Source organism: Choloepus didactylus, chromosome 10 (assembly GCF_015220235.1).
Source record: "Choloepus didactylus isolate mChoDid1 chromosome 10, mChoDid1.pri, whole genome shotgun sequence".
Classification (NCBI taxonomy): Eukaryota; Metazoa; Chordata; class Mammalia; order Pilosa; family Megalonychidae; genus Choloepus; species Choloepus didactylus.
Window position 1 is genome coordinate 75,601,210 of NC_051316.1, and position 22,692 is coordinate 75,623,901.

The window sequence follows — 22,692 nt, forward strand, 5'->3', positions numbered from 1 at the left end:
ATCACAGCAATTTCCTTGATACCAAGTTAAGGAGTTGAGTTTCTGGATGGGGCATAGGGGTGTCTTTCCCTGTTTCCCACTAAGAGTACAATGTATCCCACAGTTGAATGTCAGTTGCTGACCTGTTAGTCTATTAAAAATTTCTTGATTTCTAAGGACTCACTGAATTAGAAATCACACAGAGCATTCTAAAAAATCAAAATAAGTTGAGCAGCTGTTTGCTAATAGACTAACTTATCCATCTAGAGATTGCTCTCTTCCAAATTCCCCATGATTTTGAAGTTTTCATTTATGAGGAGCTGTGCCACTGTGTTTCAGAAATTACCAACCAGTCAGCACTGATGGGTATGCATTTTTCTTGCTCACTCAGTGGCAAGGCATATATAATAAATTCTTCTCGATCCTGCAACCTCTGAGTCCAATCAGCCACGGTGCTGGGAGCCAGCCCTGTAGTCAAATCACATGTCAGCCAAAGATTGCTGCTCCCATGTAAAGAAGCAGTGGTTTCTGCGAGTCCTGGCGTGGCTAAAGGAGATAGGCAGCACTGGCTGAGAGAGGGGAAGTGTAAGGCTCAAGATGGAGTATCATGAGCCAGATACTATCAAGGAAAACTTAACAACTTTGAGTATCATAACCAGAAAAATTAACCAACTTCCAGAAGTAGAAAAAAATCTATTTGAATATGGATCAACATATATTGGACTTAATGCTGCTCTCTGTGGACTAATAGTAAACAGTCTTTTTCGATGTGTCTTAAATGTGACACAGGCTCATATAGTTGCTGGCTTACCAATGGTGGTGATCCCATTTTTGACAGCACATGTATCTTACAGAGGTTTTGTAAGTTTACCTTTAAGTACAGGTGATCTGAATTGTGAGACCTGTATTGTAACATGGGGAGGACTTGGTCTTGTTTTTGGTGGTCTGTACCCTATTTTCTTGGCTATTCCTGTGAATGGTGGCCTAGCTGCCAGATATGTCTCAGCCGTGCTACCAGAGAAAGGGAACATCTTAACCTACTGGATTAGAATTTCAAAGCCTGTCTTTAGAAAGATGTTATTTCCCATTTTGCTCCAGACTGTGTTTGCAGCGTACCTTGGATCTAGACAATATAAACTATTTGTAAAAGCCCTTCAATTACCTGAACCTGGCCTAGAAATTCACTGATTTTAAACAGAGATGTACACAAGAATAAAATGGTAAAAATAACCTGTCTAATGTTAAAAAATAAATAAATAAACAAATAAATTCTTAGAAACTTCACCTCTTTCAGTTAGAGTCAAAATAATGACAAACTCAATGATTTGCCACAATATCTACTCCTGGGTAAAAGGGAGGACCATGCTTTACAGAAAAGTAGTAGTTCAATACTTTAGCATTTCCATCAAGAACAGAACAGTAACAATGAGAAGCAAAATAAGAAACTGTTCTATGGCTGAGAAATTACTTCTAAAAATATTTTATACTATTTTAAATTTGTTCCCAATGAAAAGATAAAGCAACTGATTAATTCCCTACATATCCATTTGATAAAAACTTTTAAAAATAAATTTGTTTTATTTTTTGGCTGTAGATAAGAGTTATTAACCATCAGCATTTATGTTTTTTAAACATTACACAAGGGAACATTATTTTACAACCAGAAAACAGTTATTCATAGACGTATACATTTAGTCTCCAAAAATTCTTCTTTACCAATTTAATGTCTATCATTATTTCAACACTTTTTAAAAGTCACTTCCCACAATACTAAGAAAAACAGAAGATCATACAGAATTTCATTGCCAGTGAAAAAGGCCTTAAAGCCATTTAAAAAAAATTTATTAGCAACATCAATTACCTCCTTTTGAGAAAATAGTTAAGAAGAAAACTGACAACTTCTAACTCATGCTGTTAAAAAAGGAGTAAGGGTAACACAAACTATCAGTTAACAGTTCCAGTAACTAAAGCTTTTACATAGGCAAGTATCCTCTTGTGTAAGGAAAGAAGATGGATAAGTGAATTAACATTTTACTTCTTCACTTCTTCTAAACACAGAAATGAGTATAACTTCAGAATCAGACAAAGACCATTCTTTGCTATATAAGTCAAAGAGAGGGAAAAATACAGAGAAAGGAGGAGGAAAGACAAGGCTTAAGAGCGCCTGAAGAGAGTTTTTTTGGACCCAGGTTTATTAAGATTAGAGAAACACCATAAAGAAGTGCGAGTAAGGCAGTCAGAAGAAAATCTATGTTGAAGGCAAACTCTAATATGTATTCTAAACCAAAATTTTACATGTAACCAAAGACCAATGGATAGTCAGTTTCTAAAATGGCTCCCAGTGATCTCCACTTCCTGTTATTCATGCCCTTGTATAACGTCCTTAGAAAATATTTGAAAGAAAAATTGATAAGAATGGCAAAGTAGAAATAAACAAACCCACAATTATAGTTGGAGATTTAGGAAGAATTTTAAGAGCATCTCTGAAATTCCCACCACTTATTATACAAGTCCTGAATAATCCCTTGCTGGAATTTGTGAATATCATGGGATTTCACTCCCACAATTATGTCATATAGCAAAGGTGAAGGGATATTTTGGATGTGATTAAGGTCACTTATTGGTTAACTTTGAGCTAATTAAATGAGACATTATCCTGGGTAGGTTTGATCTAATCAAGCAGACCCTTTAAATAGGGTCTAGAGGTGAGAGATAAAAGTCAGAGACTCATTGTCCTGAGAGACCCAAAGAAGCAGGCCACCATGAGTTCTGCAGCTGCAGGGAAATGAATTTTTCCATCCACCACGTGAATGTGGAAGAGGATGCCAAGCCTCAGGTGATACCACAGCCCCAGTTGGCACCTTGATTATGGCCTTGTGAGATACTAAAAAAGAGGCCCCAGTAATCCATCCTCAAATTCCTGACCCATAGACTGCAAAATAATAAATGTGTGCATTTTAAGCCACTAAATTTTCAATACTTTGCTAAGTAGCAATAGAAAATGAATACAACCTTTTCTCAATAAGTGACAGAACATGTAAACAGAAAATCAGTAAGAAAATAAATTTGAACAATAATATCAACCAACTTGACCTAGCTGACATTTATGTAATACTCACCCTGAAAACAGCAGAATACACATACTTTTAAAGTACACACAAGGCACTTACCAATACAGACAATATTCTGGGTCATAAAACAACTCTTAATAAATTTAAAAGGATTGAAGATTTAAAAAAATATATATGTCCAATGACCATAATGGAATGGAAGCAAATTAAAAATCAATAACAGAGAAATCTTTAGAAAATACCCAAATGTTGGGAAACTAAATAACCTTCTAAAAAATGCATAGCTCAAAGGAAATTTAACACACTAATCACTAGATTAGAAAAGAAGAAAGGTTTTAAATCAATAACATGAATTTCCATCTTAAGAAACTAGAAAACAAAGAGCAATTTAATTAAAATGTTCAAACAAATCTCCTAAGTCAATTAAAAAATCAAGTCAGTGAACTGAGGGAAGATATAGCAAAAGAGATAAAAGATATAAGGAAGACACTGGATGACCATAAAGAAAAATTCATAAACTTGCAAAAACAAATGGCAGAACTTATGGAAATGAAGAGCATAATGGAGGAGATGAAAGACAAGGGAGATTGAACAGGCAGAAGAAAAAATCAGTGAATTGGAAGACGAAACATTTGAATTCATATACACAAAAGAACAGATGGTGAAAAGAATGAAAAAATATGAGCAGGGTCTTAGGGAGCTGAGTGACAACATGAGGTGCACAAATATATGTGTTATGGGTGCCCCAGAGGGAGAAGAGAGGGGAAAAGGGGGAGAAAGAATAATAGAAGAAATAATCATAGAAAATTTCACAACTCTTATGAAAGACAGAAAATTAAAGATTCAAGAAGTACAGCACACCCCAAACAGAATAGACCCCAATAGACCTATTCCAAGACACTTACTGATCAGATTGTCCAATGTCAAAGACAAAGAGAAAATTCTGAAAGCAGCAAGAGAAAAGCAATACATCACATACAAGGGAAGCTCAATAAGACTATGTACAGATTTCTCCACAGAAACCATGGAGGTGAGAAGACAGTGGTAAGATATATTTAAGATACTAAAAGAGAAGAACTGCCAACCAAGAATTCTATATCTGGCAAAATTGTCCTTCAAAAATGAGGGCGAGATTAAAATATTTTCAGACAGACACTGAGAGAGTTTGTGAATAAGAGATTGGAACTACAAGAAATACAAAATGGAGAGCTACAGGCTGAAAGGAAAAGACAGGAGAAAAAGGTTTGGAGAAGAGTATAGAAATGAAGATTATCAGGAAGGGTAAAAAGAGAGAGAGGGAAAAATAAGACATGACATATAAAATTCAAAAGACAAAATGGTAGAAAAAAGTACTGCTCTTAACAGTAATAACACTAAATGTTAATGGATTAAACTCCCCAATTAAAAGATACAGACTGGCAGAATAGATTAAAAGACAGGACCCATCTATATGCTGTCTATAAGAAACTCACTTTAGACACAAGGACAAAAATCAGCTGAAAGTGAAAGGTTGGAAAAAGATATTTCATGCAAACAGCAACCAGAAAAAAGCAGGAGTAGCTATATTAATATCAGACCAAGTAGGCTTCAAAACTAAAACAATTAAAAGAGACAAAAAAGGACACTATACATTATTAAAAGTGTCAATTCATCAAGAAAACATAACAATCATAAATATTTATGCACCCAGTCAGAGTGCCCAAAATTCATTAGGCAAACACTGAGAACACTGAAAGGAGAAGTAGATAACTCCATAATAACAGCTGGAGACTTTAATTCATCACTCTCACCAATGAGTAGAACATCTAGACAAGGATCAATAAGGAAATGGAGATGTTGAATTATATGATAAATGATCTAGACTTGACAGACATTTATAGAACACTACACCCCAGAACAGCAGGATACATGTTTTTCTCAAGTTCTCATGGAACATTCTCTAGGATACACCACATATTGGGTCACAAAGCAAGTCTCAACAAATTTTAAAATATTGATATTATAAAAAAACACTTTCTGAGATCACAATAAAATGAAGATGGAAATAAATAAAAGGCAGAAGATTGTAAAATTCACAAATATATAGAGACTAAACAACACACTCTTAGAAAACCAGTGGGTAAAGGAAGAAATTACAAGAGAAATTAGTAAATACCTCAAGGCAAATGACAATGAAAACACAACATATCAAAACTTATGGGATGCAGCAAAGGCAGTACTGAGAAGGAAATTTACTGCCCTAAATGCCTATATTAAATGAGAAGAGAGAGCAAAAATTGAGGAATTAACTCTCTACCTGGAGGAACTAGAGAAAGAACAGCAAACTAACCACAAAGCAAACAGAAGGAAAGAAATAACAAAGATTAGAGCAGAAATACATGAAACTGAGAACAGAAAAACAATAGAATCAACAAAACCAGAAGCTAGTTCTTTGAGAAAATCAACAAAATTGATGGACCCCTAGCTAGGCTAACAAAAAAACAAAGACAGAGAGAGAAAGAGAGAGAGAGAGAGAGAGAGAGAGAGAGAGAGAGAGAGAGAGAGAGAGAGAGAGAGAGGATGCAAATAAATGCAATCAGAAATGGGAAAGGCAACATAACTACTGACCCTGCAGAAATAAAGAAGATAATGAGAAGATACTATAAGCAACTATATTCTAATAAACTAGGCAACTTAAATGAAATGGACAACTTCCTAGGAAAGCATAAACAACCAATATTGACCATAGAAGAAATAGATGACTTCAACAAACCAAACATAAGTTAAGAGATTGAGTCAATCCTCAAAAAGCTACCCCAAAAGAAAAGCTCAGGACCAGATGGCTTCACATGTGAATTCTACCAAACATTCAAGAAAGAATTGATACCAATCATGCTCAAACTCTTCAAAATAATTGAAGAGGAGGGAAAGCTACCCAACTCATTCTATGAAGCCAACATCACCCTATTACCAAAATCAGACAAAGATACTACAGAAAAAGAAAATTATAGACCAATCTCTCAAATGAATATAGATGCAAAAATTCTCAACAAAATACTTGCAAATCGAATCCAGTAACACATTAAAAGAATTATACACCACAACTAAGTGCGGTTTATTCCAGGTATGCAAGGCTGGTTCAACACAAGAAAATCAATTAATGTAATACACCACATCAATAAATCAAAGCAAAAGAACCACATGATCATCTCGATCGATGCAGAAAAGGCATTTGACAAAATTCAACATCCTTTCTTGATGAAAACACTTCAAAGGCTAGGAATAGAAGGGAATTTTCTCAATATGATAAAGGCAATATATGAAAAACCCACAGCTAACATCATACTCAATGGGGAGAGACTGAAAGCTTTTCCTCTAAGATCAGGAACAAGACAGGGATGCCCACTATCACCATTGTTATTCAACATTGTGCTGGAAGTTCTAGCTAGAGCAATTAGGTAAGCAAAAGAAATAAAAGGCATTCAAATTGGAGAGGAAGAAGTAAAACTTTCACTGTTTGCAGATTACATGATTCCATATGAAGAAAATCCAGAAAAATCTGTAGCAAAGCTATAGAGCTAATCAATGAATACGGCAAAGTGGCAGGCTACAAGATCAACATGCAAAAATCTGTAGTGTTCTTATATACAAGTAATGTGCAACAAGAGGAAGAAATTTTTTAAAAATCCATTTACAATAGCAACCAAAAGAATCAAGTATTTAGGAATAAATTTAACCAAGGCCACAAAAGACCTATACAAAAAAAACTACAAGAAATTGCTAAAAGAAATCAAACAGGACCTAAAAAAAATGAAAGAACATACCATGTTCATGGATTGGAAGACTAAATATAATTAAGATGTCAACTCTACCTAAACTGAATTATAGATTCAATGCAATACCAATTAAAATCCCAACAACTTACTTTGCAGAAATAGAAAAACCAATAAACCAAATTTATTTGGAAGGACAAGGTACCCCAAATAGCCAAAAATATCTTGAGAAAGAGGAACAAAGTGGGAGGCCTCACAGTATCTGACTTTGAAGCATATTACAAAGTTACAGTGCTCAAAACAGCATGGTACTGGCATAAGGACAGAGATACTGACCAATGGAATCAAATTGAGTGTTCAGAAATAGACTCTCACATCTAGGGACAATTGATCTTTGATAAGGCAGTCAAGCCAAAGCAACTGGGACAGAGGAGCCTCCTCAATAAATGGTGTTTGGAGAACTGGATATCCAATTCCAAAAGAACGAAAGAGGACCCCTATCTCACACCTTATACAAAAATTAACTTGAAGTGGATCAAAAATCTAAACATTAGTGCTAACACCATAAGACTCTTAGAAGAAAATGTAGGGCAATATCTTAAAGATCTAGTGATAGGAGGTGGTTTCCTAGACCCTCCACCAAAAGCACAAGCAGCCAAAGAACAAATAGACAAATGGGATCTCCTCAAAGTCAAACTATTTTGTACATGAAAGGACTTTGTCAGAAAAGTTAAAAGGCAGCCTACACAATGGGAGACAATATTTGGAAACCACATATCAGATAAGGGTTTAAAATCCCGAATATATAAACTGATCCTACAACTCAACAACAGAAAGACAAACTACCCAGTTTGAAAATGGGCAAAAAACATGGACAGACACTTTTCTGAAGAGGAAATACAAATGGTTCAAAAACATACAAGAAAATGCTCAACTTCACTGGCTATTAGGGAAATGCAAATCAAAACCGCAATGAGATATCATCTCACACCTACCAGAATGGTCATTACCCAAAAAACAGAAAATTACAAGTGCTGGAGAGGATGTGGAGAAACAGGCACACTTACTCATTGTTGGTGGGGATGTAGAATGGTGCAAACACTCTGGAAGACAGTGTGGAGCTTCCTCAGGAAGCTAAGTATGGATTTACCCTATGACCCAGCTATTACATTGCTAGGTATATACTCAAAGGAATAGAAAAGTAAGACAAAACAGACATTTGTAAACTGATGTTTATTGTGGCATTATTCATGATTGCTAAGAGATGGAAGCAGCCCAAATGTCCATCAACAGACAAGTGGATAAACAAGCTGTGGTATATACACATGATGGAATATTATGCAGCTGTAAGACAGAACAAAGACATGGAACATACAGTAACGTGGATGAACCTTGAGGACATTATGTTGAGTGAAATTAGCCAGAAACAAAAGGACAAATACTGTTTGGTCTCATTAATATGAACTAACATTAATGAGCAAATTTTGAGAGTTAAAAGCTGATAACACAGGCAACCAGGAGATAGAAAGAGGATAGAGATCAGGCATTTGATGCTAAAAGACTACAGAATGTTCAAAAGGATTGATTATAGATACAGAAATGGATAGCATAATACTGTGTGATAGTAGCACAATACTGTAAGTACACTGAACAAAGATGTCTGTGAGTTAATCTGAAACAGATGGGATAGGGGAATGTATGACACCAGAGGTAAAAATAGATGATAAAGACTGGGACTATATAACTTGGCAAAAACTGGAGTGGCCAATGACTGTTGCTAAATGTACAAATATAAAAATGTTTTTACATGTGGGAGAACAAATGAAGGTCAACCATGCAGAGTGTTGGAAAAGGGATGGTATTTAGGAAAAAAACATAATCAAAACAAACTGGAGTCTATGGTCAACAGTAACATTGTGGCATGCTTCCATTGAATGTAACAAATGCAATATACCAAAGTTAAATGTGTATGAGATGGGGATATGGGGGGAGGGATATGGGATTCTTGGTGGTGCTGTTGTTTTCTGTCCATACTATTATATTGTATTGTATGACATTTTATTTTTCTTTTTATTATCTTTTTTATTATTTGCCAAAAAAAATACTTTTTCATAGTAATCAATATGTTCAAGTGCTGACTGTGGTGATAGATGTGCAACTATATGATGACACCATGAACAACTGACTGTATACTGTGGATAATTGTATGATATGTGAATATATCTCTATAAAATTATAGAAAAAATATAAATGGGGTAAAAGTGCTGGAGAAAACATGGAGAGAGGGATGTACTTATTTACTGTTAATGAGGAAGCAGAATGGTGGTTCCACAAGAAGCTAAGTATGTGGGGGCCACAGATCCTGAAACCTCATTAGGGGGTATGTACTTGGAAGATTGGAAGATCTGAGAGCAGAGACATGAATGGACATTTGCACACTGGTGTTTATGGAGGAAGTATTCATGATTTGCAGTGGGTGGAGGTGGCCTAAGGGTACACTGACTTGAGGAAGAATGGTGAACTATGGTGTATGCATACAATGGAATATTGAGAAACTATGAGAAGGAATGAAGCCTAGAGATGTGCAACGAGGTGAATGGATCCTATAGACAGCATGTTGAGTGAAGTATGCCAGAAACAAAGGCAAACTCTATAATGCCTCACCAATACGGACTAAGTACAATGTATAAACTCAGAATTGAATCTTAGAGCACAGCCTAACAAGGAAACAATTATTGTAATGGTCCCTAGATTGTAAGCTCTTACAGCAGGCAAATCTATTCATGAATTTTATTGGCTGTCTCCAAACTCTGAGATGCTGATTCCTTTGTGTATAACCTGATTGGTCTCTGGAACATTGGGTATCTGTGTGACACCTGAAATTCAGAGCTAGAATTCAGCAGATATGAATGTCAGTATTAGCACATACAGCAAATGTTAAAAAAAAATCTGAAAAAGAGCCCAGACTTCAATTACAGATATGAATGAAGCAGATCCTGTTAAGACTAGGGCAAATTGGGCCAAAGGGTAAAGGTTGAAATTGACTGTGTGTTAAAACTTGAACTTCCATGTGAGACTAAGGGGAGAGATGTTTATTTGGTGCAAGATCTATATTTTCTAAACAATATAACTTCTACAGTCAGTTTGTTCAAACACCACAATTATATGGAACTTTGAATAGGAAGTGAGATATGGTACGTTTGTATAGGTTAGAGTAAAATAGTGACACATCCCAAAGTAATTTGGACAGAGAATAAAAAAATGCATACAGGATCCCCCTGAGGAGCTGGGGGAAAATGCGAAGTGTTGGACTTCCTCACCTGGATTGTTGCTGATGTTCTCACAAATACTGAGGACTGGCAGTTTGGTATGCCAAGCTTTCTATCTTGGGGCTTGCTTTATGAAGCTCGTTACTGCAAAAGAGAGGCTAAACCTGCTTTTAATTGTGCCTAAGAGTCTCCCCCTGAGTGCCTCTTTGTTGCTGCCCTCTCTCTCTAGATAAGCCAACTGGGCAGGTGAATCCACTCTCCTCCCCACTACATGGGACCTGACTCCCAGGGGTGTAAATCTCCCTGGCAATGCAGGATATGGCTCCCAGGGATGAATCTGGACCTGGCATCGTGGGATTGAGAACATCTTCTTGACCAAAAGGGGGATGCGAAATGAAACAAAATAAAGTTTCAGTGACTGAGATTTCAAATGGAGTTGAGAGGTCACTCTGCTGGGCATTCCTATGCACTATATAGATATCACTTTTTAGGTTTTAATGTATTGGAATAGCTAGAAGTAAATACCTGAAACTATAAAACTCCAACCCAATAGCCTTGACTCTTGAAGATGACTGTATAACAATGTAGCTTACAAGGGGTGACAGTGTGATTTTGAAAACCTTGTGGATCACACTCCCTTTAACCAGTGTATGGATGGATGAGTAGAAAAATGGGGACAAAAACTAAATGAAAAATAGGGTGGGATTGGGGGGTTTTTGGGTGTTCTTTTTTACTTTTATTTTTTATTCTTATTCTGATTCTGGTGTAAGGAAAATGTTCAAAAATAGATTGGGGTGATGAATACATAGCTATATGATGGTACTATGAACAGTTGGTTGTACACCAGAGATGATTGTATGGTATGTGACTATATCTCAATAAAACTGAATTTAATAAAAAAAAAAACAGTCAATCTAACTGGTGAGGAAGAATTAACTGTTTTATTCACAGTTGACATGCACATATATGTAGAAAATCTAATGGAATCTACAGAAAAGCTACTAGAACTAATGAGTTCAGCAAAGTTGCAGGATACAAGATCAACATACCAAAAGTAATTATACCACACCACTGCAAGGTGTTAATAATAGGGTGGTATTTGGGAATCCTGTATTTTATGCATGATTTTCTGTAAACTCACAACTTCTCTAATACAAAACTAATTGTATTCTTGTATACTAGCAAAGAACAATCAGAAATTGAAATTTAAAAAGCAATAGAGTTTAAAAGAACATCAAATATGTGAAATACTTAAGTATCATTCTGAAAAAAAAGATGTGAAAAACTGATACACCAAAAACTATAATACATTGCTGAGAGAAATTAAAGAAGACCTGATTAATGGATAAATAAACATTGTTTATGAATGTAAGGACTCTATTATTAAGATGGCAATTCTGCCCAAATTACTCTAAATTCAATACAATCTCAATCAAAATTCCAGCAGTATCTATTATAACCAAAATGACTTTGACACAGGAAAAAAGTTGGAAAACTAACACTGCCTAATTTCAAGGCTTATTATAAAGTTGCAACATACAAAGTAGTGTGGTATTGATATAAAGATAAAAAAGTGACAGAGATCAATGAAACAAGATAGAGAGTCCAGAATTGGACCCATGCATATATACAACTGATTATCAAATAATGTATAACTTTTTATTCTGAAGTTTTTCAAACTTACAAGACAGGTACAAAGATAATACAAACCCCATACAGAGAACTCCAATGTACCCTTACCTGCACCCAGATCCCCAGATCTACAGTTACCATATCATTTTATCATCAATGTAGCAATCCATCTATCTATCCATTTATCTATTTATCAATCCATATTCTGAACATTGGAGTGTAGGTTGTATATATCATGCTCCTTGAACACTAAATACTGCCATGTACATTTTCTAAGAACAAGGATATTCACTTAAGTAACTAGCTTAAGTGCAGTTGTAAGTTTGTGAAATTTAACTTTGATATAAAACTTTAAGTGTAAATTCCAATTTTTTCATATTTTCCAATATGTCCTTTAGAGCCTTCTCTTCTCCCTTGTTAGATCCCATTCAGAGTCATGAATTGCCTTTAATTGTCATTGTCCCTTTAGTTGCTCTTTTTTTGTTTGTTTGTTTTTATTGTAGAAACTTATGTACAACATACTTTCCCAACTCAACCTCTCCCAAGTATACCATTCACTGTTATTAATCACATTCACTATGTTGCAGTATCCTCACCACTTTCATTACCAAAACTTACCTATCTTCTCAAACAGAAATCCTACATCCATTTTGCATTAACTTCCCATTTCCCCAGCCCATGCCCCTAGAAACCTGTATTCTAATCTCTGTCTCTGTGAATTTGCATATTTGCCAGTATTTTCTTTGAGTTACCAAACGGCTTAAATTTAACATCCTAAGTCTGTAACAGTCTCATTTGCTTTGATACCAACTTAAATTCAATAGAATATATAAACTATGTTCCTATACCTCCCCATCTGCACTTTTATGAAGTTATTATCACAAATTACAGGTTTATACATTATGAGTCCAAAACCACTGATTTACTATTACATTTTATGCTTTTTCCTTTTAGGTCCTTCAGGAAGTAAAAAGTGGAGTTACAAACCCAAAACACAGAAATACTGGCATTTATATTTACCCCTGTCATTACCCTTTCAAAGGAGATCTTTATTTTTCTCATGCAGCTTCTATCTATTGTCTATTGTCCTTTCCTTTCAACCTGCAGAATCTCTTTATCATCTCTTGTATGGCTGGTTTAGTAGTGATGAACTCCCTCAACTTTGGCTTATCTGGAAATGTCTTAATATTTCCCTCATTTTTGAAAGACAATTTTTTGGATATAGAATTCTTGGTTGGTTGTGTTATGCTTTCAGCACTTTAAATATGTCATCCCACTGCTTTCTTTCTTCTTTGGTTTCCAGTGAGAAATCAGCACTTAATCTTATTGAGTCTCCCTTACATGTGAAATATTGCTTCACTCTTGTGACTTTCAGAATTCTCTCTTTATCTTTGGCCTTTGACAGCTTGCTCATAATATGCCACAGTGTGGGTCTATTTGGGTTCTTCTTGTTTGGAGTTTATTGCATAACTTTGATGTCCATATTCGTGTCTTTCATTAAATTTGAGATGTTTTCAGTCATTATTTCTTTCAATATTCTGTCTGCCCCTTATTCTCTTTATTCTTCTGGGACTCCCACAATGTATATATTAATATGCTTGATGCAGTTCTACCCACAGGTGCCTCAGGCTCTGTTCACTTTTCTTCATTCTTTCTTCCTTCTTCTCCTAAGACTGGATGATTTCAGTTGTCTTATCTTCAAGTTCACTGATTCTTTCTTCTGCCAGCTACAATCTGTTGTTGAACCATTCTAAGGAATTTTAAATTTCTTTTACTGTGGTCTTTAGATCTGTTTGGCTCCTTTTCATAATTTTCATCTCTCTATTGATAGTTTCTTTGGGTTCATCTATCATTTTCCTGACTTTCTGTAGTCTTTGTTCATGACTCTATTTAGTTCTTCAAGCATCTTTAGAGCCATTTTTAAAAAGTCTTTGTCTGCTTCATGCCAGGTCTTGTACTTCTCATTGATAGTTTCTAATGCTTTAATCTTTTCCTTTGTCTGGGTCATTGCTTCCTGTTTCTTTGTATGTTGTATAATCTTTTGTTGAAACTTGGACACTTTGCTATTTTGATGTTATCACTGGAATTAAGATTCTGAGGTGCCTGTTCCTTAAGCTTGTATCCAGCTGCCGTTAGGACACAGAGCTTTCCTTGAATGCCAGGAGCTAACAAAAAAAAAAAGAAAGAAAGAAAAGAAAAGAAAACCCCTTTCCTGGTCTTTGTAGACTGACCTGTACCAGGGCTTATCCTGAAAGCTTATCCAGAAAATGAGTTTGGAGAATAGCTCCAGGCCAAAGTGTGGGGGTTACCTTAATCCTTTATGCACATGGGTCTTGACTTGGGCATGTGCTTGTGGCCCTAGGTATTCCCTCATTTATATGGTTCCATGTGTCTCATCTTCTCTAGGAAACAGTTTCCTCATGGTCCCAGAAACTGCACAATATGTCTTACAGCCATCAGTCTCTTGCCACAGGCATCCACTTTACTTTTCTCCCACAGAACTCTGCATGAGTATTCTGTGAGCTGCCTTTTATACAGAGGGCAATTTCTGGGATGGCAAGTCCTTTAGACCACCACCAGACATATTGGACCAGACATACATGCTCCCAGTATGTGCACAAGGGTTACTCTGCCTTCTCCAGAAGTGGGACCAGGTATCTGCACTGGGAGTGCAGCCTGGCTCTACACTGAGTCAGTGAGGGGAGAGGGAGAGGTCAGTTAGGACACCAAGAGATCCTACCATTTTTAAATAGATTTTTCATGGCTCAATGCTCACCCTATTACTGTAATCCTCTAAGTGTTCTCTCAATCTTTGAGAAAGATGTTTCTATCAGTTCTTGTTGGTTATTCAAAGCTTCTGTGGGAGGACAGAGCCCTGAAATGTCTCACTCCTCCATCTTGATCTAGGCAACTGAGTTTTGACAAAGGTGGAAAAAGGGTAGTCCTTTCAATAAATGGTCCCAGAACAATTGGATATCCATATGTAAAAACATGAACTTCAATATATACCTCACACTGTCTACAAAAATCAACTCAAAATGGATCATAGACCTAAATGCAAAACCAAAATTATGATTTTTTTAGAAGAAAGCATAGAAGAAAAACTGATGAACTTGGCTTAAGCATAGCTTTCTTAGATATGACACCAAAAGCACAATCAATAAAAGAAAAAATTGATAAACTGTATTTCATTAAAATTACAAACAGGCTCTGCAAAAGACTCTCAAGGGAATGCAAAGACAATCCACAGATTGGAAGAAAATATTTGCAATATTAAACAATTTTGTACTCAATAATAGAGTTTTGCAAAATATTTTCAATCATATATCTAGTAAAGGACTTATATATCCAGAATTTATAAAGAACTTTCAAAACTCAATAATAAAACAGACAACCCAATTTAAAAATGAGCAAAAGACTTGAACAAATATTTCACCAGAGAAGACATATGAATGGCAAATAAACACATGAAAAGACATTTGGATCATGCTTAGAGAAATGCAAATTAAAACCACAATAAAATACCACAAAACAACAATTATAATGGCCAGTTAAAAAAATTCCCACTAAGTGGTAAGCTTCGGAATGGTAGAAATGGGAAAGTTTATGTTGCATATATGTTTCCACAATTAAAAAAAAGTAACAACAACTAGAGACAATGACAATTACATGCAATACATAGCCCTGGATGGGATCTAACAAGAGAGAAGGCTCAAAAGGACATTATTTAAAATCAGAAATGGGAGGGGGACATTTCTATTGAACCCACAGAAATAATGGAGATCATAAAAGAATACTATGAGCAACTATATGCCATGAACTAGACAACTGAGATGAAATGGACAACTTTCTATAAACACATGAACAACCTATACTGAATCTAGAAGAAATAGGAGATCTCAACAATCCAATCACAAGTAAAGAAATTGAATCAGTGATCAAAAACCTCCAACAAAGAAAAGTCCAGGACCAGATGGCTTCACAGTTGAATTCTATCAAGCATTCCAAAAAGAATTAATACTAATCCTGCTCAAACTCTTCAAAAAATTGAAGAGGAGGAAATCCTACCTAACTCATTCTAGAAAGGCAACATCACTCCAATACCAAAGCCAGGCAAAGATAGTATACGAAAAGAAAGTTACAGACCAATCTCTCTAATGAATATAGATGCAAAAGTCCTAAACAAAATACTTGAAAGTCAAATACAGCAGCACATTAAAAGAATTATACACCATGATCAAGTGAGTTTTATCCCAGGTATGCAAGGATGTTTCAACACAAGAAAATCAATTAATGTAATACACCACATTAACAAATCGAAATGGAAAAGCTACACAATCATCTTGATTGATGTAGGAAAGGCATTTGACAAAATCCAACATCATTTCTTGATAAAAGCACATTGAAAGACAGGAATAGAAGGAAACTTCCTCAACAGGATAAAGGGCATATATGAAAAACCCAAACTAAATGGAGAAAGACTGAAAGCCTTCCCTCTAAGAGCTTGAACAAGACAAGGATGCCCACTGTTACCCTTGTTATTCAACATTGTGCTGGAAGTTCTAGCAATTAGATAAGAAAAAGAAATAAAACACATCCAAATTGGAAAGGCAAAAGTAAAACTTTCACTGTTTGCAGATGACATAATCCTTTATGCAGAAAATCCTGAAAAAGATACAACAAATCTACTAGAGCCAATAAACAAGTTCAGGAAAGTGGCAGGATACAAAATCAATGTGCAAAAATCCATAGTGTTTCTATACACTAGCAAGGAGCCTATGAGGAAAACTGAGGGAAAAGTTCCATTTACAATAACAAATGAAAGAATCAAATATCTGGAATAAATATAACCAAGGATGTAAAGGAACTATACACTGAAAACTACAAAAAAAATTGCTAAGAGAAATCAAGAAAGACCTAAAAAGATGGAAGGACATACCATGTTTATGAATTAGAAGACTAAATATGTTGAGATGTCAAGTCTACCTAAAATGATTTACAGATTCAATGCAATACCAATCAAAATCCCAACCACTTACTTTGTAGAAACAGAAAAAATAATAATCAAGTCTATTTGGGGGGAGGGGGTAAATTGCTCTAATAACCAAAAACATCTTGAGAAAGAAAAATGAAGTTGGAGGTCTCATACTTCCTGACTTTAAAGCATATTACAAAGCTACAGTGGTCAAAACAGCATGGTACTTGCATAAAGATACATATACTGACCAATGGAACCAAACTGAGTTCAGAAATAGACCTTCTCATCTATGGCCAATTGATTTTTTGAAAGGCAGCCAAGTCCACTCAACTGGGAAAGAAAAACCTCTTCAATAGTGGTGCTGGGAGAACTGGATATCCATATCCAAAAGAATTAAAGAGGATCCCTATCTCATACTTTATACAAAAATTAACTCAAAATGAATCAGACGCCAAAACATTAGAGCTAAGATTCTAAAACTCTTAGAAGAAAATGTAGGGAAGTATTTTGTGGTAGGAGGTGGTTTTCTAGGCCTTACACTCAAAGCACAAACAATGAAAGAAGAAATAGATAAATGGGATCTCCTCAAAAGCGAATACTTTTTTTTTAATCATTTTATTGAGATATATTCACATACCATGCAGTCATACAAAACAAATTACACTTTCGATTGTTCACAGTACCATTACATAGTTGTACATTCATCACCTAAATCAATCCCTGACACCTTCATTAGCACACACATAAAAATAAGAAGAATAATAATTAGAGTGAAAAAGAGCAACTGAAGTAAAAAAGAACACTGGGTACCTTTGTCTGTTTGTTTCCTTCCCCTATTTTTCTACTCATCCATCCATAAACTAGACAAAGTGGAGTGTGGTCCTTATGGCTTTCCCAATCCCATTGTCACCCCTCATAAGCTACATTTTTATACAATTGTCTTCGAGATTCATGGGCTCTGGGTTGTAGTTTGATAGTTTCAGGTATCCACCACCAGCTACCCCAATTCTTTAGAACCTAAAAAGGGTTGTCTAAAGTGTGCGTGAGAGTGCCCACCAGAGTGACCTCTCGGCTCCTTTTGGAATCTCTCTGCCACGGAAGCTTATTTCATTTCCTTTCACATCCCCCTTTTGGTCAAGAAGATGTTCTCCATCCCACGATGCCAGGTCTACATTCCTCCCCGGGAGTCATATTCCACGTTGCCAGGGAGATTCACTCCCCTGGGTGTCTGATCCCACGTAGGGGGGAGGGCAGTGATTTCACCTTTCAAGTTGGCTTAGCCAGAGAGAAAGGGCCACATCTGAGCAACAAAGAAGCATTCGGGAGGAGGCTCTTAGGCACAACCATAGGGAGGCCTAGCCTCTCCTTTGCAGCAACACTCTTCCCAAGGGTAAAACCTATGGTAGAGGGCTCAACCCATCAAATCACCAGTCCCCTATGTCTGTGGTCTTCTTAGCAACCATTGAGGTGGGGTAGGCGAATACCCCTGCATTCTCCAGAGGCTCCTCAAGGGGGCACTACATCTTTTTTTCCTTGATTTTCTTTTTTTTTTTTTTACTTTCCCTTCTTTTCTAAATCAACTGTATGAAAAAAAATTTAAAAAGAAAACAAACATACAACAAAAGAACATTTCAAAGAGACCATAACAAGGTACTAAGAAAAAGACAACTAACCTAAGATAACTGCTTAACTTCTAACATGTTCCTACTTTACCCCAAGAAAGTTACCTAATATAGCAACATTTCTGTGAACTTGTTCCTACTATATCCATCAGAAATTAACAGACCATAGTCATTCCTGGGCATCCCCAGAACGTTAAATAGCTTATCTGTTCTTCTTGGATTATTGTTCCCCCTTCCTTAATTGCTCTCTACTGCTGGTTCCCCTACATTCTACATTATAAACCATTTGTTTTACATTTTTCAAAGTTCACATTAGTGGTAGCATATAATATTTCTCTTTTTGTGCCTGGCTTATTTCACTCAGCATTATGTCTTCAAGGTTCATCCATGTTGTCATATGTTTCACGAGATCGTTCCTTCTTACTGCCATGTAGTATTCCATCGTGTGTATATACCACATTTTATTTATCCACTCATCTGTTGAAGGACATTTGGGTTGTTTCCATCTCTTGGCAATTGTGAATAATGCTGCTATGAACATTGGCATGCAGATATCTGTTCGTGTCACTGCTTTCCGATCTTCTGGGTATATACCGAGAAGTGCAATCGCTGGATCGAATGGTAACTCTATATCTAGTTTTCTAAGGAACTGCCAGACTGACTTCCAGAGTGGCTGAACCATTATACAGTCCCACCAACAATGAATAAGAGTTCCAATTTCTCCACATCCCCTCCAGCATTTGTAGTTTCCTGTTTGTTTAATGGCAGCCATTCTAACCGGTGTTAGATGGTATCTCATTGTGGTCTTAATTTGCATCTCTCTAATAGCTAGTGAAGCTGAACATTTTTTCATGTGTTTCTTGGCCATTTGCATTTCCTCTTCAGAGAACTGTCTTTTCATATCTTTTGCCCATTTTATAATTGGGCTGACTGTACTATTGTCATTGAGTTGTAGGATTTCTTTATATATGCAAGATATCAGTCTTTTGTCAGATACATGGTTTCCAAAAATTTTTTCCCATTGAGTTGGCTGCCTCTTTACCTTTTTGAGAAATTCCTTTGAGGTGCAGAAACTTCTAAGCTTGAGGAGTTCCCATTTATCTATTTTCTCTTTTGTTGCTTGTGCTTTGGGTGTAAAGTCTAGGAAGTGGCCGCCTAATACAAGGTCTTGAAGATGTTTTCCTACATTATCTTCTAGGAGTTTTATGGTACTTTCTTTTATATTGAGATCTTTGGTCCATTTTGAGTTAATTTTTGTGTAGGGGGTGAGGTAGGGGTCCTCTTTCATTCTTTTGGATATGGATATCCAACTCTCCCAGCCCCATTTGTTGAAAAGACCATTATGACTCAGTTCAGTGACTTTGGGGGCCTTATCAAAGATCAGTCGGCCATAGATCTGAGGGTCTATCTCCGAATTCTCAATTCGATTCCATTGATCTATATGTCTATCTTTGTGCCAGTACCATGCTGTTTTGGCAACTGTGGCTTTATAATAAGCTTCAAAGTCAGGGAGTGTAAGTACTGCCACTTCGTTTTTCTTTTTTAGAGTGTCTTTAGCAATTCGAGGCATCTTCCCTTTCCAAATAAATTTGATAACTAGCTTTTCCAAGTCTGCAAAGTCGGTTGTTGGAATTTTGATTGGGATTGCATTGAATCTGTAGATGAATTTGGGTAGAATTGACATCTTAATGACATTTAGTCTTCCTATGCATGAACATGGAATATTTTTCCATCTTTTAAGGTCCCCTTCTATTTCTTTTAGTAGAGTTATGTAGTTTTCTTTGTATAGTTCTTTTACATCTTTGGTTAAGTTGATTCCTAGGTACTTGATTTTTTTAGTTGCTATTGAAAATGGTATCTTTTTCTTGAGTGTCTCTTCAGTTTGTTCATTTCTAGCATATAGAAACATTACTGACTTATGTGCATTAACCTTGTATCCCGCTACTTTGCTAAATTTGTTTATTAGCTCTAGTAGCTGTATTGTCGATTTCTCAGGGTTTTCTAGATATAAGATCATATCATCTGCAAACAATGACAGTTTTACCTCTTCTTTTCCAATTTGGATGCCTTTTTTTTCTTTGTCTTGCCGGATTGCCCCGGCTAGCACTTCCAGCACAATGTTGAATAACAGTGGTGACAGCGGGCATCCTTGTCTTGTTCCTGATCTTAGAGGGAAGGCTTTCAGTCTCTCACCATTGAGTACTATGCTGGCTGTGGGTTTTTCATATATGCTCTTTATCATGTTGAGGAAGTTTCCTTCAATTCCTACCTTTTGAATTGTTTTTATCAAAAAGGGATGTTGGATTTTGTCAAATGCTTTTTCAGCATCTATTTAGATGATCAATTGATTTTTCCCTTTTGACTTGTTACTGTGTTGTAATACACTGATTGATTTTCTTATGTTGAACCATCCTTGCATGCCTGGAATGAACCCCACTTGGTCATGGTGTATGATTTTTTTAATGTGTCTTTGGATTCGATTTGCAAGTATTTTGTTGAGGATTTTTGCATCTATATTCATTAGGGAGATTGGCCGGTAGTTTTCCTTTTTTGTAGCATCTTTGCCTGGTTTTGGTATTAGATTGATGTTAGCTTCATAAAATGAGTTAGGTAGTGTTCCATTTTCTTCAATGTTTTGAAAGAGTTTGAGTAAGATTGGTGTCAGTTCTTTCTGGAAAGTTTGGTAGAATTCCCCTGTGAAGCCATCTGGCCCTGGGCATTTATTTGTGGGAAGATTTTTGATGACTGATTGGATCTCTTTGCTTGTGATTGGTTGGTTGAGGTCTTCTATTTCTTCTCTGGTCAGTCTAGGTTGTTCATATGTTTCCAGGAAATTGTCCATTTCTTCTACATTACCCAGTTTGTTGCCATACAGTTGTTCATAGTATCCTCTTATAATTTTTTTAATTTCTTCAGGATCTGAAGTTATATCACCTTTTTCATTCATTATTTTGTTTATATGGGTCTTCTCTCTTTTTGATTTTGTCAGTCTAGCTAGGGGCTTGTCAATCTTGTTGATCTTCTCAAAGAACCAACTTTTGGTGATATGTATCCTCTCTATTGTTTTTTTGTTCTCTATGTCATTTATTTCTGCTTTAATCTTTGTTATTTCTTTTCTTGTACTTGGTTTAGGATTGGTTTGCTGTTCATTTTCTAGCTTCTTCAGTTGATCCATTAGTTCTTTGATTTTGGCTCTTTCTTCCTTTTTAATATATGCGTTTAGTGCTATAAATTTCCCCCTTAGCACTGCTTTTGCTGCATCCCATAGGTTTTGGTATGTTGTGTTCTCACTTTCATTCGTCTCTATATATTTAGCAATTTCTCTTGCTATTTCTTCTTTAACCCACTGATTGTTTAGGAGGGTGTTGTTTAACCTCCAGGTATTTGTGAATTTTCTAAGTCTCTGATGGTTATTGACTTCTAATTGTATTCCATTGTGGTCAGAGAATGTGCTTTGAATAATTTCAATCTTTTTAAATTTATTGAGGCTTGTTTTATGTCCCAGCATATGATCTATTCTGGAGAAAGTTCCGTGAGCACTGGAAAAGTATGTGTATCCTGGTGATTTGGGATGTAATGTCCTGTATATGTCTGTTAAATCTAATTCATTTATCAGATTGTTTAGGTTTTCAATTTCCTTATTGGTCTTCTGTCTGGTTGATCTATCTATAGGAGAGAGTGATGTGTTGAAGTCTCCCACAATTATTGTGGAAACATCAATTGCTTCCTTTAGTTTTGCCAGTGTTTCTCTCATGTATTTTGTGGCACCTTGATTGGGTGCATAGACATTTACGATTGTTATTTCTTCTTGCTGTATTGCCCCTTTTATTAGTACATAGTGGCCTTCTTTATCTCTCAAAACATCCCTGCATTTGAAGTCTATTTTATCTGAGATTAATATTGCTACACCTGCTTTCTTTTGGCTGTAGCTTGCATGAAATATTTTTTTCCATCCTTTCACTTTCAGTTTCTTTGTGTCCCTGTGTCTAAGATGAGTCTCTTGTATGCAACATATTGATGGTTCATTTTTTTTTGATCCATTCTGCGAATCTATATCTTTTAATTGGGGAGTTTAATCCATTTACATTCAACGTTATAACCGTGAAGGCATTTCTTGAATCAGCCATCTTATCCTTTGGTTTATGTTTGTCATATTTTTCCCCTCTCTCTATTAATATCCTTTATTGTACCCATACCGAATCTCTTTAGTACTGAACCTTTCTCCAAGTCTCTCTGTCCTTTCTGTGTTTCTCTGTCTGTAGGGCTCCCTTTAGTATCTCCAGTAGGGCAGGTCTCTTGTTAGCAAATTCTCTCAGCATTTGTTTGTCTGTGAAAAATTTAAGCTCTCCCTCAAATTTGAAGGAGAGCTTTCGTGGATAAAGTATTCTT

The 22,692-nt window shown here is 35.9% G+C and overlaps 1 protein-coding gene across 1 annotated transcript; it reads left to right on the forward strand.

Moving 5' to 3' along the window:
• Positions 1 to 576: 576 nt before the first annotated feature.
• On the forward strand, positions 577 to 1,167 carry LOC119505300 (transmembrane protein 126A-like). The gene has a single exon (XM_037797979.1). The coding sequence runs from the start codon at positions 577 to 579 to the stop codon at positions 1,165 to 1,167; it is 591 nt and encodes a 196-aa protein (XP_037653907.1).
• Positions 1,168 to 22,692: the final 21,525 nt, after the last annotated feature.

Coding starts and splice junctions, on each gene's coding strand:
- LOC119505300 (XM_037797979.1), top strand. CDS start 577: ATGGAGTATCATGAGCCAGATACTATCAAGGAAAACTTAACAACTTTG.